At 53.9% G+C, this 16,325-nt stretch overlaps 1 protein-coding gene across 5 annotated transcripts in view; it reads right to left on the reverse strand.

The window, feature by feature from the left end:
* Positions 1-4,286: 4,286 nt before the first annotated feature.
* AKAP13 (A-kinase anchoring protein 13) overlaps positions 4,287-16,325 on the reverse strand; it is a 226,398-nt gene continuing 214,359 nt past the window's right edge. For all 5 annotated transcript variants that reach the window (XM_037053671.1, XM_037053672.1, XM_037053670.1 and 2 more), the window contains 9 exons: positions 16,169-16,251; positions 13,936-14,130; positions 13,325-13,486; positions 12,835-12,905; positions 12,318-12,362; positions 9,414-9,464; positions 8,238-8,687; positions 6,601-6,937; positions 4,287-5,812 (listed from right to left, as the gene is read on the reverse strand). In XM_037053671.1, coding sequence (XP_036909566.1) covers positions 5,763-5,812; positions 6,601-6,937; positions 8,238-8,687; positions 9,414-9,464; positions 12,318-12,362; positions 12,835-12,905; positions 13,325-13,486; positions 13,936-14,130; positions 16,169-16,251 — 1,444 coding nt within the window. In that variant the 3' untranslated portion in view covers positions 4,287-5,762. The remainder of the gene's footprint in view (positions 5,813-6,600; positions 6,938-8,237; positions 8,688-9,413; positions 9,465-12,317; positions 12,363-12,834; positions 12,906-13,324; positions 13,487-13,935; positions 14,131-16,168; positions 16,252-16,325) is intronic.

Here is a 16,325-nt window from a genome sequence, read left to right on the forward strand (position 1 = left end):
CTGCTGGGGGATGAGGTGACTGGTCCCCCAGCGATGGGAGTTCCCAACCTTCTTTCTGAGGCTCTACAGCCAGGCTGACCCCGGTTCTGCTTGTTTCGGCTTCTGAGAAAAAAACCACCTGTGCACCGCATTTTCCCCTCCCCAGGCAGGCTCTTCTCTGGCCTCACTGGCACCTCCTTTAGTCCTGACTCAGATTTCTGTCCTGTGGCATCAGTTACCACACTTCCTGTCCGGACAGAGCCTCTGCTACAACACCCAGTCTCCTAAGGCAGTTTGTAGGGCACAGCTCTCCCTTGGGCATGGGGATCTGCAAGCAGAAAAATGCTGCTTTTATGGAAGGCACTCAGCGGCCCGGTCTGCTCTGTGGCAGAGGCTCCGGCTAGAGCACTTCCCCTGGGGGCAGGGGCGGGCAGCAGCCCTGCGGGATGGCTGTCCAGTGTTCCTGGAGCCCCGAGCGCTCCCTGCATCTGCTGTTCTGGAAGGAAGGAAGGAGGGAACCTCCTCGCTCTTCTTCCCTCCCCTCCTGGCTCAGACCCAAGGACCATGGAAGGCCTTGGGAACTGCTCTCCCCGGCTCTGCTGAGGCGTCTTCGTGGGAGGGGCTTTCAGAAGGGTAGGGGACTGCTGCAGCTGTGGTGCCAGCCGAGGACAGTGAGTGGGCCAGAAGGCACCAGTGTGTCACTGGCTTGTAGGAAGGCAGCCATTGCCAAGGCCAGAGGAGCCTCTCAGGGCATCACTGCACTTCCAAATTCACTGAGAAGGGAGGACACTCGGCACTAGGGCAGGACTTTCTGTGCCACTGGTGGGTGACGAGCTTGCAAGGGGCAATGCCAAGATCCCAGGCCCCTTTGCTTGACACCATATGGCGCAATCCCCAGGGCCCAGGGGACGGAGGGGCCTGTTAAAGGGGCAAGCACAGCTCCTCGCGCGTTTCCGATTTCTCAGTGGATCTGTCCGTGTTCTGAGATCACATCCAGTTGGTCCCTGCGGAGCTCTCTCCAGGGAAGTAAGATCTTCCTTCCTGAAGCAGGTTTTGGCAGTTGCAATGTTTGGGGGATGGGATGGGGTGGGTGATGAAAGTTGGCAAAAAAGGCAATTTAACGTTAATCTCTTCACATTGTAGAATCTACGACGAAGGACAGTTTTACTTCATTAACCGGAGAGAGGTCCAACACTTGGCACCCTGAGGGTTTGGGTCCCGGCTATAGGATCGAGTGGGAGTCCCCACGGAGACACTTAGTGCTTCAGGATCTCCTGCTGCTTTCTGTCCCCTAATAAAGAAACAGCGTTCGCTGGGGAAAAGGCTCTCATTGCAGCTGGGGAAGGGGCTACCCCTTTTACGAGAAACCCGGAGTATTTGGAGATTTCCCCCCAGGAAGCCCAGACAGACAGGCACACAGCAGCCACAGTGAAGACTTAGAGGACATTTATTTTTTGGAAGGGCCAAGAAGAACTTTACAAGAATCTGAAGCCAGTAACTAGACAGGAAGATAAATAAAATACAAAGCCAGTATGTCATGGTAAAATTCCAGAAAACACTGAAAAAAAAATCTTTATAGTTTAAAACAGCTTTACTTTATACATAATTACAAATTACTGTACAGCATCTTGGTTTTAACCACTTCTTATTTAATAGGATTTAGCACAGAAATGCCCACCTAGCATCTAAAACAATGAGCAGAAGCAGAGGTATGAGGTGTGTGCAATCACCCTCCCGCACATCCTGGCCCCGCCCCGCACCCCCGACGGGGTGACAGGGTACGTGACACACAGGAAACCACAGGCTGAACATGACCACAGGGCGGGTCCCTGTCGGAGCACTCTTGCTGCCCTCCTGACAGGCGGCTGCAGAGGCAGAGGCGTTCAAGCAGGGTGAGGACCTGGGGTGCACGCACACAGGCCGGAGGCCCAACCCTCCGGCTCCTGGAGGGAGGCCCCGGCACAGGCGGACTCGGGCTGGGCGTGTGCAGCAGGTCTGCACGGTCTGTGGCGGGAGAGACTTGACCCACTTGGGTTTACCCATCTTTAAACCTTCGTGAGATGGAGAACTAATTCAAGGCCTGTCATCTTTTTGACAAATTAAACTGGGCCAGGAGGCCATGGAAAGAAGCCTTTGTGTTGTGTCTTCCTTTTATGGCAGCATTAAAATACTTCTCATTTTGAAACCTGGCCAGCAGGCAGTAGAGTCTAGACTCTGGCTAACTAGGAATATGATGCCATGTTGAAGGACAAAGGAGGAACCAAACCGAAACAAACCCTTTGCCCCCATCCTTATCTATGAGGGCCAGTCAGAGAGCAAACAGGCTGTCACCCGGCCAGTCGGGACCTTGGCTGTGTGTGCGTCCACGGGCCCTGCTAAAGGCAGGCAGGCAGGCGCACCTCTCTCTCCACCTCTGCCAACCACCGTACTCCACACACTGCACAGGCATCCAAGCAAAGGGGTGGCGGGGGACAGGGGGCGATGCTGACGCCCTTCTGCAGTGTCCCCTCCAAGCCATGCTCTTTATGACCATGGGAGCCCACTCACCAGGACCATCTCTCTAAAACCCTCCCAGGGCTTGGCTGTCCTCCGGGCACAACCAGCCACCCCTCGACACCAAAGTAAACTGCCGCTCCCGTGTCTGTTCCCAAATCCTCGGGAAGAAAGAAATAGCTACAGATAAAGAACCTCGGAAACAAAAGGATGAAACAGGAACCACTTCTGTGAACCGAAACTCCTGGATCAGGTTCTGGCCTCTCAGATTATGGCTCTAACCTTTACTTCAGGCACAGCCTATTTTCTTCAACCCCTCCACCCCATCTCCCCTCCACCCCAAGAAGGGTCCAACAAACCCCAAGGCTCTTACACATCTGTGGCCACTGCCGCTCACACGGAGGGAGGGGGCAAGGGGAACGAAGGGAGCAGATGAGCGAAGGGACGGCCTTCCGTGGCATTACCCTGAGATGTAAGAGGAAAAAAGGTAAAGTTCGTACCTTTCCAGACACAATCTTGATACAGATCTCTGGCCCACAGAGAGCCCTTGTAAGGGCAGAGGATGGCGTGTTGGCCAAGGCTGAATTACAGCAATTTCCATGTTTTTAACCCTCTCCGTGTTCAAAGACGAAACCAGCTGACATAGTTGTCACAACAATGAAGCCAACTGCTGACGGCATGTAAAGTGCACATGTCACCCAACCAGATGACAGTTACTGAGATGATACGACTTGAAGAAGATAGACCCTCCTTCCAGAAAATGTACTAGATGCTGAAAATCTGGGGACTCTGGGAGGTGTCTCCCTCCACCCTCCCCAAACTGAAATTCAATCTGGGGCGTCTGATTTCTGGAGCGTGACGGAGAAGCTCAGCTTTCTCACATGGGACGCCCACAGGGAACCGAATCTGCGTCGCCCTAGAAGACAACCGCTCGTCAAGGGGTGGAGAGCACGGGTCTGTGGGGCCGGAGCCCCAATTGCGCTGTGCAGCCTGGTCCGGTGCTCAGAGCCTGCAGGCGCCTCTGTGAAGGGCAGGTGTGACGGCCAACCTCTTGGGCACGAAGCCCTTCCTATTTGCAGCCTGGTGAGCAGGTGGCCCGGCCCACGCCAACCCAGAGGAAGGAGGTTTGCCAGTGCCCTTTCCGGCAGAGCGCTTCTCTCCGTGCAACATGAAGCCACAGGGCTGCTTCCAGCAAGTAACACAGACAGACATCGGAGCTCCACGCAGCCCCAGGACAGCCAGCACAGCCATGCCTGTAACTTGACGCTGGGGGCCTGGTAGAAGGAAGCAAGCAACGTAGCTTTTGCTGTTAGGGTCTTCGGGTCGGGGGAGGCGGGGGTATTACATCATGATTTCAAGAGAACACTCAGTTTCTTCCCTAAAGTCTATTACTGAAAGGTAAGAACTCTCAATGACAAAAACACACAAATGTCCTTCAGGCGGCCAGTTTCTTAACTCTCAAGCAGGAAGACATCCCTTGATCAAAGAATGAGGTGGGGTGGGAGAAGGGAAGGAAAGGGACCCCTCCCCCAATCGTGATTTCTTTGGGGCCTTCAAGGCACTTTGACAGACACTGAGGAGTAAGCAGCCGGGGCCACTGTTCCTTCACCGTAGTGATCAGATAGTTGAAACCGTTGGGATAGTACGTTCACCCTTATCACACACACAGACACACACACACACAATAAATAAAACGAATCTACGCTAACAATTTTAAACCAGACCTCTTTCAAATAAACTGAAAGATAAATATCTCCATCTGCAAGACCAGCTTGCAATTCATCAACAAGCACCAAGTTACGGGGTTTTTTTTGTTGTTTTTAAAAAGTATGGTCAAAGACCTAGCTCCTAAGGGGCGAAAGCAGGAATCAAAGGCCACATTTAAAGCAGAGAATTTCCCAGTCTCGCCCCCTGGGAGCCATTAGTGGGGCAGGTGTGTGGGGCCCCGGAAGGAAACGTCACCCAGGAACCGTCCCGCACCTGCCAGCCGGTAACAAGCGGAAGAGAGACACGGATGCCAATGCAGAAGGAAAACAAGGAGAAGGAAAAGGAACATAACACACAGGTGGCATAAAACACAGGTGAGGCATCATCAAGCGTCCGAATATAAGAACCAACAGACCTTTAAATTTAAAAAAAATTTTTTTAAGAAATTAAAATTTTTGCCAAGGCCCCGTGACACAGAATGAGAACCTTCGCAAGCCACACCTGGACCTGCTCTTCTCTCTGTACTGGTGCAAACCGCCACGCAGATGCTGACACCTTCGCTGATCCTCCTCCTCCTCGGCCAGCTGTCCTAGTGCAGGGTGGGGACGAAGCTCCCTGCAGGGGGAGCACGCGGTCCCTACTGGTGGATCGTCGAGGGGACCGCTGTCTCCCACAGGGAGGGTCAGGCAGGAACAAGCCCCCACGAGGTCTCAGGAACACTGCCAGGAGGCCGTGGCCATTTCTGAATGGTCAGTGACAACCAGAAAGTGTCACGCAGCAAGGGCGACGGGGAGGAGGCCTCTGTACTTCATCTGCGCCGGGAATATGTGGCAAACGCCTTGGAAAGCCAATGTAGAATTTCTTCCAGAACTGGCTAATGAAATCGCTAGAGGCTGTGACCGAAACACCCAAACCAAGGTGGTGCAGATCTCGTGGTTCTGAAACACGCCAGGTCTACTCTCACTGGTTTTCCTAAATGTTTGTCATCCCTTCTGAAATGAAATGAGAAACACAGGTCCACGGGGGTGAGAGGTGGGCGGGGGACGACACCGCCTCGCAGGCCTAGCAGGTGAGAGGCCGGGCAGCTCCGAGCCACCTGCGAAGAGTGTCTGGGACAGAAGGTGCCCAGTTCTGCCGTACCCCCGTGTCTGCACAGACGGCTACCATCTCTGCACCTACAGAAAGTCCACACTGTCCACTGTCCGATTTTCAGTTGTGTTCCCCAAAATGAAAGGAAGCCGGCACGCACACCTCAGCTGGAAACATTCTTTCAGCTTTTAGGAATTCCTGACAATTCCTGACATGTCCCAAACCAGCGCCTGGACTTCTGGGGACACTATTCTCAGTGTAACGTCCTCAGGAAGGCCGGTCCCAACCCAAGAGTCGTGGGCAGTGAGCTGGGTGGGTAAGTCTGAGGCCACCTGACACACCCTGACGCTTGTGACCACTAGTTCCTCAAGTCCACGGCCTGGGGCAGCGCACAGCAGTAGACGCTTACAGAGCATGGTGTCGACAGGTGAGAGTGGGCACGCAGGGACACAGGAGGGCGTGGGGCTGGAGACACTGCCGGTGGAGGAGTGGGGTCAGCAGAAGATCTCTTCACCCTCTGTGGGCACCTCTGATGCAGGGCCATCTAGAAATGGGGAAACCAAGAAGAGAAAAGAAAGTCAGGGGAAAAAATGGACCCCCTCTTTCTGTCCCCAAACACAAGTCTTCCGAGATGCAGACAGATGATGGGGGCCTGTGGGCTGCCAACCGCCCGCCCGTGGGTTCCCTAACTGGTTCCGTAAGCGAGGTCCGGCGATGCCTGTCACTCCCCACTGCTCCCTTTAACTCTGAAGAAGCGCTGGATTCCTATTGGTAAACAGGCCAGCCAACAAACTCCTCTCTGACCTCACGTGGAGGGAGTGCGCAATCATTCTGGGGGGGTGAGCCTGGGGATGCCCAGCTGAGCGGTCAGGCACAAGCTCTGGGAGGGCAGGCACATCAGCCACTCTGAGCTTCAGGCTCCAGGCCCAGGTTGGAGTCGGCCCCGCCCGCTCCCCACAGCCCCTTGGAGGAGTCCATGGGACCTCGGAATGCTCGCCGAGTGCGAGTCTCCATCATCAATCACCGCACCAGGTGGATACAGGAGGGGAGGGACTGAAAGTGCTCCCTTTAGGAGGGTCTGCCTTCCTTAATCAGACAGTAAACGCCTGAAAACGAAGCCTGCCCTCTACTCAGAGTAGGCTCCAAGACACTCGCGGAATTCGTGCCTCCCTCCTTCGAGGACAAAGCAAGTGGGTTTGGTGACAAGTAAGGCAGTTGGGCCTTTACACACCTGAACAGCCCTGTCATCAACCTGTCCCACGCCCAGAACGTCCACCCCGCTGCTCAGAATCCAGGACAAGACGGCCACAGGGAGACCGGCGTGCGACTCACCACGGGGCTGCGCGCGGTCCCCCTTGCTCTTCTTCTTCTTGTCCTTCTTGTCCTTCGTCTTTGGTAACCCGAACAGGCGCGTGGTGGAGGAGGAGGTGGGGGCCGGGGTCTGGCTCGGACCCTCCGGGGCCCTGCTGGTCTGGCTGGTGGACGTCAGTATGTGAAAAGGCCCCTTATCTTTCTGTGTCCGAGAAATGCTGTTCCTTTTGGGGGACACTGAGAGATCGGAGTCCAGGGAGCCCGACTTGGCTATCAAAGGTGCGGATGGCAAGGGGGCCTCCTCGGGATCGGGGAGGAAGGACGGGATCTTCAGCAGCTTGGTGTGTCGATGTGAAACCTGCACAGTGCAGAGAAGGCGTTACCGAGAGGGAGGCTGCGGCGCCCGGGGCCCACAGGCGGGTGCTGGCCCAGAGCAGCGGGTGGGTCAGCGCGGTCCGACCCACCTCCCTGATTCCACAGTCCTCAATATAAAAAGACGCAGAACTCCTTTCCTGCCCGCCCCCAAGTAGTATCTATGAAAATGTTAAAAATGCCACCTTGGACACCATTACTATTTTTTACTACACGCACTTACCATCAGCATCATACAGAATTAATAGGACCTTGGATGAGGCAGCTTGAAAAAGAACTCCCACTCCCTGAAGAAACAGGGGAGGTGCTGACCTGAAAACTTACTTCCACAGGGATGTAACCAAGTGAGAGAGAGACAAGCAGCCTACTGCGCACTCTCTCTGGCCTGTGGAGGCCCCGCTGACATGACCGGGGGCGGGTGGAGCCCGTCCTTTGCCGTGAGGAGCAGAGCAGAGGCACTAACCGCTCCCACCATTCAGGTGACAGAGGACCTCTGCAGACGGCAAAACTGCGCCTCCTACAGGACCTGAGTTTAATTTTCTTCCACGGTCCAAGGTCAATCGACCAACCAAAGGCAACATGACGTGAGTACCTAGACAGGAGACCGGTGCGCTCAGGCTTTTCACCTGCCAGGAGTGTCCGTGGCCCAGAACCGCCACCGAGGCTCAGGCAAAGAACAGCGGGAGCCAGTGACTGAGCAAGGAAAAGCCTCCTTCCCATGGGCGTGGCGGCCAAGGGGAAAGGAAGTCCTCACCCGCACGCCCAAGCAGGGGTCTCCCTCCGGGGGTGGGCTCCTCCCCGTAACTGACGCCCCCCTGAACCCACCGCCTGTCCTTCCCGTGACCCATGACCCATCAGAGCCACTCACTGCCCCGCCTGGTGCTCACAGGCCCTGTGTGGCCCCTAGTCCCTGCTGTGCACCCCCTGCCCCACCCCATCCTCTGCAGGTCCCTTCAGGGGGTGAAAATTCTGATTTCTTACGTGGCACAGAGCAGAGGGATGGCCCTGAAATTGTCTCAGACACGCTGTGGAAGTGCCTGTCGGCTCCAAGTCTCTGACAACTTCCTGACCAAATCCCTAGCATCTCCACTCTCCTCATCAGCCTCTCGGAGGTGAAAAAACGAGAAAAAGACCCACTTCCTCATCTGCCCCTTTTAGTGTGAAAGATATTCTACAGAAACAGCCTTCATATCTTGGCTTCCTTCCTTCCGATGCTCAGCACACAGAGGGCTCCTCACTGTATCTGAACAGGCACCGCAACCCCCTTTTACTCGTGGCTCTCTTACCTGACAGGCTTCGCGGTCCACCTGCCTCTGGCTGAGCCGCTCCGTGTCCCGCTTCAGCTGCTCCTGCTCCCTCTCGAGCTGTTTCTGGGCCGAGCGCAGCCTCTCCAGGTCACACTGGTAGGCGCCTTTCTTCTGCTGGATCTCCTCCCGGTCCCTCTCCAGGTCCTGCTGCACCCGCTGCACCTCCTCCTCCCGCTGGGCCAGCCGGGCCTCGCGCTCCTGCAGCGCCCGCTCCCGGGCCTCCCACTCCCGCTCCCGCTTGCGCTTCTCCTCCAGGTGCTGCGCCTGCTGCTTCTGCAGGTTGGCCAGGTCCTGGCGCTGCTTCTCCAGGCTGCGCTGCTTCTCCTGCTCAATGAGCGAGCTGGGGCGGGACAAAGTCCGGGTGAGCGCCCTCTCCGCCAGCAGCAGCTTCTGATCCTCGATGTAGCTGTCCTGTTGCAACACCACCCCCTGGGGGAGACAGCGGGAGGAGACAGATAGACGGATGCCCCTCTGGCCAGGAGGACAGCAAGCTTCCTGCTTCCTGTCCCCCTGACCCAGTCCCTGGGGGCACTAGTCACTAGGCAGAGTACACTGTGCTCTCATTTGAGGCTGGTCTGGGAAAAGCACTCCAGGAGAACTGTGGGCAGTTGGTCATCACACAGGGATGGCCAAAGGGGCAGGAGCTCTGCGTCCCATCAGACTTGGTCGCGTGCTCTCTGCAGGCACCAGCACTGGTGTGGAGTGTGTTTTGCAGGTCGGGGCACACAGGATGGGGTTAGTTAGATCTTAAAGAACGAAAGCAAGCAGAATTGGAAGAGGTTCCCAGGAGGTGTAAGGAATCACTGTTTCGAAAGGGCCCTGCCATTCGAACGGCCCAGAGAGAAATGGGACAGGGAAACTCATACCCTACTGAAGCCTCTCTGGAGTGACGTGGTGGCCCGTCCTGCTGGGGCCTCCTGGGGCAGGGCTGCTACAGAACTGCCACCCACCCGCTGTCCGCCAGCTGCGGTCTGCGAGGGCAGACGGCACCCCGATCGCTGCGTCCTGGGACCCCCTCCTCCTCTCGAGAGCCACTGTCCTCTAGACCGAGGGCCCCAGACACGCCTACGCAGCCTACAAACTCAAAATCCAATGTACCCTCTTTACCGTCTCTGGGAAGAAAGACATGAAGCGGGGAGAGGGAAAGGCACGCACCTGCAGGGTGCTGAGCAGCTCGTGGAGACGGAGGATGCTCTGGACCAGCTGCTGTGGAGGGAACACAGGGACGCATCTGGTCAGGGCTGAGCCGCCTACCCGCCACCCATCACCCATCCGTCAGCTGACCAGGTAACCCCCCCCCACGCACAGCAAGGAGCTTGCCCTGGAACAGAGTACTTTCAAAATGAAAGCACCAAGAGGAAAAGCAGGTCCAGTTAGACAAGAAAACAAAACAAGACCGAACCAACGACTGCGTGTGACGGAGGGACATCGGCACACAGCACTGTAAAGAGAGCTCCAGTCATTTAAAGGGACGGGCACAAAAACGACGTGCACACCCATCGAACAGAACAGAAAGCCCCGAAGCAAATGTAAGAAGGAGCGTTTGTAAATCAACGGGGAATGGTCAATAGATTTTTCTGAGAAAAGTGGCTGAATCACTGTAAAAAACTAAGTGTGAATCCTGCTCACAAAAGAAAAACATTCCAATACATTAAAATGCCAAGTATTAAAAAAGGAACCATACAAGAGCTATCAGAAAATAGGAGAATGTCTTCCTGACCCTGCAACAGGAAACGCAATGGAAGAAACCACACACAGACACAAAAATCTCCAACTTTCACTACGTGAAACAGTCGATTAAAAGGCAAAAGGGACAAACTGACCAGAAAGTCAAACAAAAACTACTTGATTTAAAGAAGCTTTCACAGATCAATAAAAAACGGATACTCTCCTAGGAAGAAAGGCCAGGAATGCAAACCAGCAGTTTGCAGAAGAACTACAAAGAGTCCACTGTACAACGTATGACACATGACTCAGCTTTGCTGGAAATCACATCGATGCCCCATAAAGAGACACCACGTGAACACCGCCAACCAACAGAATGTCAATGGGGCCATGAAAAGCCCTGATGCCAGTGAAGAAAGGCGAGGAGGAGCCCGGGCCCCAGCGGCGGAGCTGCGCTCCGTGAAGCCTCCTTTCCAGGGAGCAGCGCGCACGCAGAGGGGAGGACGCCGGGACAAGGCGCTCCCGGCTGCGTCACGCAGAAAGCAGAGCGGCAGAGGCAGAATCAATCACCCCTGGAGAGGTTACCTAAGTTCCAGGGCACAACCTGACAGCACGCCTCCGCGACTGAGCGTGTCCGAATACATGTGCTCGGGGGAGACGCTTCTCGTGTGCGTCAGAAACAAGCTTCAGGACAGGATGCTCCGAGGAGCAGTGAGTAGTGATACAAGCCGTGTGACACTATTTCTATACCAGTCACACGCACACACACTCAGACACATCAATGAGTGTTACGCGGAAGAAAAGGCTGGAAAGAGAAGCACTGAACGTTTAACCCCAGCTATTTCTCAGTGGTGAGATTCTGTTTCCCTGTTTTATTTTGTGTGCACTGTTGGGCAGTTTTCAAATTTTCTGCCATGATGAATACGTTATTCCTTTTACAGTACTTCAGACACACAGAAAGTCCTTCTCAGGCTTCAGCATACCCGAGTATACTTCTAACCCCTCATTTAAGGTTACTGTTTTGGTTTTTTTTAAACATTCTTGTTACCTCTCTCTTTTTTTTTTTAAGATTTTTTATTTATTTATTTTTAGAGGGGAAGGAGAGAGGGAGAGAAACATCAATGTACGGTTGCCTTTTGTGCATCCCCTGCTGGTAGTTAGCCTGCAAGGAACCGGTTTGCAACCCAGACATGTGCCCTGACTGGGAATCGAACTGCGATCGTCTGGTTCGCAGGCCCGCGCTCAATCCACTGAGCTACGCCAGCCAGGGCTTAAGGTTACTGTTGATCGCAGAGAGGGGGGGTGGCACAGAACAGCTGATGCTGGTTGGGCATCTGCAGCGTGTAGCCCAGGCTGAAATGCCAGGCAACACTGGTCTTGTTCTGTCTCTTACCTGCCCCTTCTCACTAAATGCAGGAGCAGAAGCCGCCCAATGGAAAAGGCAACCAAGAGCTAACTTTCAGACAACCAAGAGCAACAGGCTGTGCGGGAGCAGGGTGGTCCCACCGAAGGGCAGACACAGAAGAGCTTTCCATCAGGGTGCCACAGGGGGTGGGCTTCCACGCCAACAAAGAGACAACAACATCCCTCTGTGCTTTAGAAGAAAAAGGGAACGGTCCCATTAACTTAGAATTTGAAAACAAGGCTTCTCAGGAACTTAGGGTCTAGGTAGAGAACAAGAAGAAACACAAAGAAGGCCCTCCGAAAGGCACGCCCCGCGAAGGTCACTATTGTGTGTGGAGTTGTATGTCAGGCACGCTGACCTACAGAACTGACGTACAGAAACGCACGTACAGAGAAGACGGGGTTCGGAGGGCACGGCGGCCTCGGGGACTCTTCCTGAGAGGGAACCGGGGAGGGGCAGCCAGGGAGAGGGGTGCAGGTACCCTGCAGGGCCGGCAGGCCTCAGCTGGAGGTGGGAAAGATGCAAACCAGAGTCCGATCCCTAATGAGCAGACACCGAGGCCACGTTTAGGGTGACACACGTGTTATGTATAAAGCAGGGCTCAAGGAAGGAAGCTCCCCGCGAGGCCCTGGAGGATAAGAAATGACCGCGCAGAGCTGCCCACAGATTAATCCTCCACATTCCAGATGAGTGGTTCTTGTGGCCCAGGCTTGTGTCGCAGGAAAGGAGGCTTCCCCGCCGGAGGACAGAGAAGCGAGAGTCCTCTCCCGAGCAGAGAAGCAGCGGCCGTGGCAGCAGGCAGCGCTGCGGCGTGGCGCCAAGGCAACACACCCCCCGGGCTGGGGGAAAGCAGGACAGGACACCGCACGGTGAAGCGCGCAGAGCACGGCCAGGAGTTGGCCGGTTTACACCAGCAAAACCAAAATGAGCATTCCTAACCTAGCAATTACAATACAGTCATACTCTTAAATAGCGCATAACGTCCTTACCTCATTGTTTCTTTTAAGTATAAATGCCAGGTTAGCATTTCCACCCTGTAAGACAAAAAAAAAAAAAACATGCATTTTAGAAACAGGAAGATCCTGGGGCAGGAACCGGATGTCAGGTGTGTCCAGCGTGGCCCACATCCATCCTCTTCTACCACAGCCTCCCGCTGCAGGGGGTGAGGGTCTGACGCCGAGCTGGTCCTCACGCCCTGTAAAGAGTCCAGGGTGGCTGGGGCATCTAAACAAACCTCATGAGGAAACCAGTCCCTGCCAGGGCCCTGCTCAGGCGAGGGATGTGCACGTGAAGCTCTACGCCAGAGGGGCCCAGGAGCCAGCAATACGGGGACTCCTAACTGTACTGGGTTTAAAAATGCACTTTCTTTCCTCTTAAAATAAAGTAGGAAATAAACACAGCAAGTCAAGCAAGCAAAACAAGATCAGAGTGGATGAATTTCACAGACTGCGAATTCAGTGGGAAATGCTAAGAAGGTCTTAGTGTATTTTAGAGGCCAAAAAATACCTTTTTCAGACCACTGTCCGATTCTGTTCTCCTAAGATCTTGGCCATCATCTCCCTCTTCCTTATCTCCTCCTAAACAAAGAAGTAAGTTTGTTTTTAAAGGCTGTAAAACAGATTAGCCAAGAAAAGAATACAAGACATACAGCTTACAGATGTGATATTTCTGAATCCTACAAAAGCCAAAGAATGGGAAGCCACTGGGTGGCAGGTGAGTGGTTATTAATTTTTATTCATGAGGAACAACTAGAAGCAACGAGACAAGTATTACTGCTCCTCTGACTGCAGCTCAGCCGAGACCCCAAGAGCATCTTTATCACTCAAAACGAGCGTGGCGCTGACAGAGGTTCTTGAGCGTTTTAGCGGCTAGATACTTAGGAGGGTCTCAGGAAAACATTTATCGACAGATGAGATGGAGCCACTCCAGTGCAGACCATTTTTACTTCTGTGGAGGCGTCGAGGGTTGATTGTAAAAGGACTTCAAAGTCACTCACCTTTTGAAGCGTTCATCTGATGGCTGTCAAAGCCGCCAAAGGTCTCCGCTCTCCGGGGCAAGGACACGGGGCCCACTGTGCCTTCCTGCCCAGCGGGGCTGCCGACGGCCTGCGTGAGCGGGCCTCCCAGGCCCCCGCTCACCAGGTTCTGAAGGATCTCCACTGAGGAAAGAAAACACGAAGCTCTACTCATTAAAAAACCCAGATCTCTCAAAGTTAAATTGTGGGGAAAAGAATGGGATGGGGAGAGCTATAAATTAAATTCCAGCTATCAAAAAACAGGAGCAAGACTGAGCTAGAGTGCCTATGAAGAGGTACTTGGCCACAAAAACGCGAAGAAACGGTACGTGCTTTCTGTAAAAGTCTCAATGTGTGTTCTTTTCTGGAGGGAGGGAGGGAGCTTTGATGGGGGCGGGACATGTGGAAGCGTCAGGGCGTCTGGCCACATGTTATTTCCTGACCTGGGTAATGGCGACAAGATACTACCTGAGAACTCACAAAACTGGTGTTTGTTTTCTGTGCTTGTGCTTCGTTTTACAGTAAAAAGTACTATTCGTGTGTACGCCACATTGGGAAGGGGTGCAGAAGGGGCAACACCGAACAGAAATTACCCTCATTTATTGCACTTTTCATTAAAGGTCCTCCTTTGAGAGCCTCTTCTGTGTTGGCGCGGAAGAGGATCCTAGAGCTCTGAGTTGGGGAGCATTCCTCCGGCAAAGGGGTACTGCACTCGGCCATGTCCCGGAAGATCATCTCCTTTTCTTCCAGTAAGAGTAGGATCTGCTGGTCCTTTTGCTGCAGTTGTTCTGCAGGGTGGATAGAGAAAAGGTCTGGTGATTTGACGGCTATGACCCATGCGCCACCTTGTGGTAATTTGTGGGACAGCACAGAGGATACACGTAGGTTTTTTTCCCTTTATTTTTCATTGTGAAGGCTGTATGAAGTTTTCATTCTGCAATTTCTACCTGGTAGACTATCCTGGGCCTTTCTAGGCAAGCATCAGAATTTCTGACACCACACACTACACTTCTGTTTCCACTCCCCTGCTTCCTGCTAGTTTCTCAACCCCCACGTCTCTGGCTTCTGCCCATCACCACACCCCCTCCTCCCAAGGCCACCCTTCCTCACGGAACCTAAGGAGGTCTTTCGTGGCACCCTTTCCAGCAGGGATGACTCCCCCTCCTCTTTAACCTGGTTCCCTGCCTCCTTTGAGGACATCGTTGGTCCCCTTCCTAAAATCCTCTCTCAGCACAGAACTCTCATCTGCAACGGAACCTCTGGGGTCCCCCTGGCTCCATCTGGGCTGCTGTTTGTCCCCGACACACGTTCCTCTTGGGGATCTCACCCCCTCCCACAGCTTCCATTACTTCACGGGTGCTGACAGCCCACAGAAAGCATCCCAAATCCTACCCTCCTTCTTGGGCATCAGATCCATGTGCCCCACTGTCAAGCAGCGACAGCCACTCAGAAGCCGTGTTCTCAGCACGTCAGACACCTTGTCACTCTCGCCCTCCCACCACCTCCCTGCAGCCTGGGACCTCTTCCTCAGTCCACGCATCTGCGCCCTCTCGCTTACTCGAGCTGGAGTCCTGCGAGGGGGTTCACCTGCTCACTCTCCTGGCCGCCACATGGGTCCTTACCTCTTACTCAGGTCCACCCCCTCCAGCCCATCTCTCACTGGGCCTTTCCCAAGTCTCCCCATCCATCTTTCTATTCCCAGACTCCCTCAAGCAATGGGCTTCAACACTAATTTAAAAATTTAAGTTTAAATTTTGCTAAAAACAGCAAATCATTCCTTGTTGCCTTTCAAGACCTGCTGCCTGAATTTCCCATCCCTTAGCCATGACCCCCACTGACAGTCCTACCCCATCATTCCCTGGAGGGTGTGGGAAGGCCTTTTCCACAGCCGTCTGGCCTGGCCATGCATTTGGTGGCCTGTCACTCACGTGTGCCTCCCTGGTGAGAATGTGGCCTTCCCAACGCAGAAGATTTCTGTGTTTTAGGAATCTTTGCATCCCTACCACCTAGCAGTGTGCCTGGCCAGGTGCTTCTTTCATGTTAAAAGCAGTTTATCCCTGTCGTCCTCACCATGAGCCAACGCATCTGATGTAACTCTGGCTCAGGTTTCAGGCTGGCCATCTCTCCCGGCTCCCACCCCACCCCAAAACAGAACATGATCACTTTGTCCAGCTATCCACATAAAGTCAGTCCTTGGGTGCGTACACTGATTCGACGCCATCCAAAGCACAGTGCTTACTTCAGGACATTAAATAAGCCCCGGCAAATAGATGAGCACCAGCCTCTGCTGTTCAGAGACGGAGCAAAATGCTGGCCCAGCCACCAGCGGTTGGACGGGCCCTGGCCTGCTCGGCCTTTTTGGGCCTCAGCTTCCTCGGCTGCACAACGGGCACGAGAATCCAGGCCTTGCAGGATGCTGACAAGACCACACAAAACAGTGGGGGCTTGCTAAGCAGTGGTCAAGCATCACCACTGGGCACACTCTCCCCAGACCCCCTCCTGACTTACTTGTGAGCGTCCCACACTGTCAACTAGGGTAACTAACACAAACGCAGATGAACTGGAACATTCTTCTCCTCAAGTACCCTCCCTTCCTGTTTTTTGTCTTAGATGTGACATGATTTATGCAAATTCTTCTGCAACAAGGGGTCCGAGAACACTGATACTGAGAAAAGAGAATCAATGTTCCCTCGATCTAGGGTTCAACACATTCTTATAGCTGTCTGGTACCAGGACCGCGTCGGCTCAGACTGGGCTCTTTGTTAAAAGCCCTCCACAGCAGACCGTCCACGGATAAGGGTCTCAGACCCCTTCTAATGGCTTTACCTTTTAATTCCCGGGCTTTGGTGTCCAACATTTTCTTTTCTTCCTCATTCTCACTAGGGATTCCTTCATCTTCATCTCTGTTCCTAAAACAACCAAAATAAAACAGAACGAAACATTCCTAAGACATCCCTGACTCTGGAGGCTGCCGAGTGGACTC

Source organism: Sturnira hondurensis, unplaced genomic scaffold (assembly GCF_014824575.4).
Source record: "Sturnira hondurensis isolate 20B ecotype Veracruz unplaced genomic scaffold, ASM1482457v3 Scaffold0007865, whole genome shotgun sequence".
Classification (NCBI taxonomy): Eukaryota; Metazoa; Chordata; class Mammalia; order Chiroptera; family Phyllostomidae; genus Sturnira; species Sturnira hondurensis.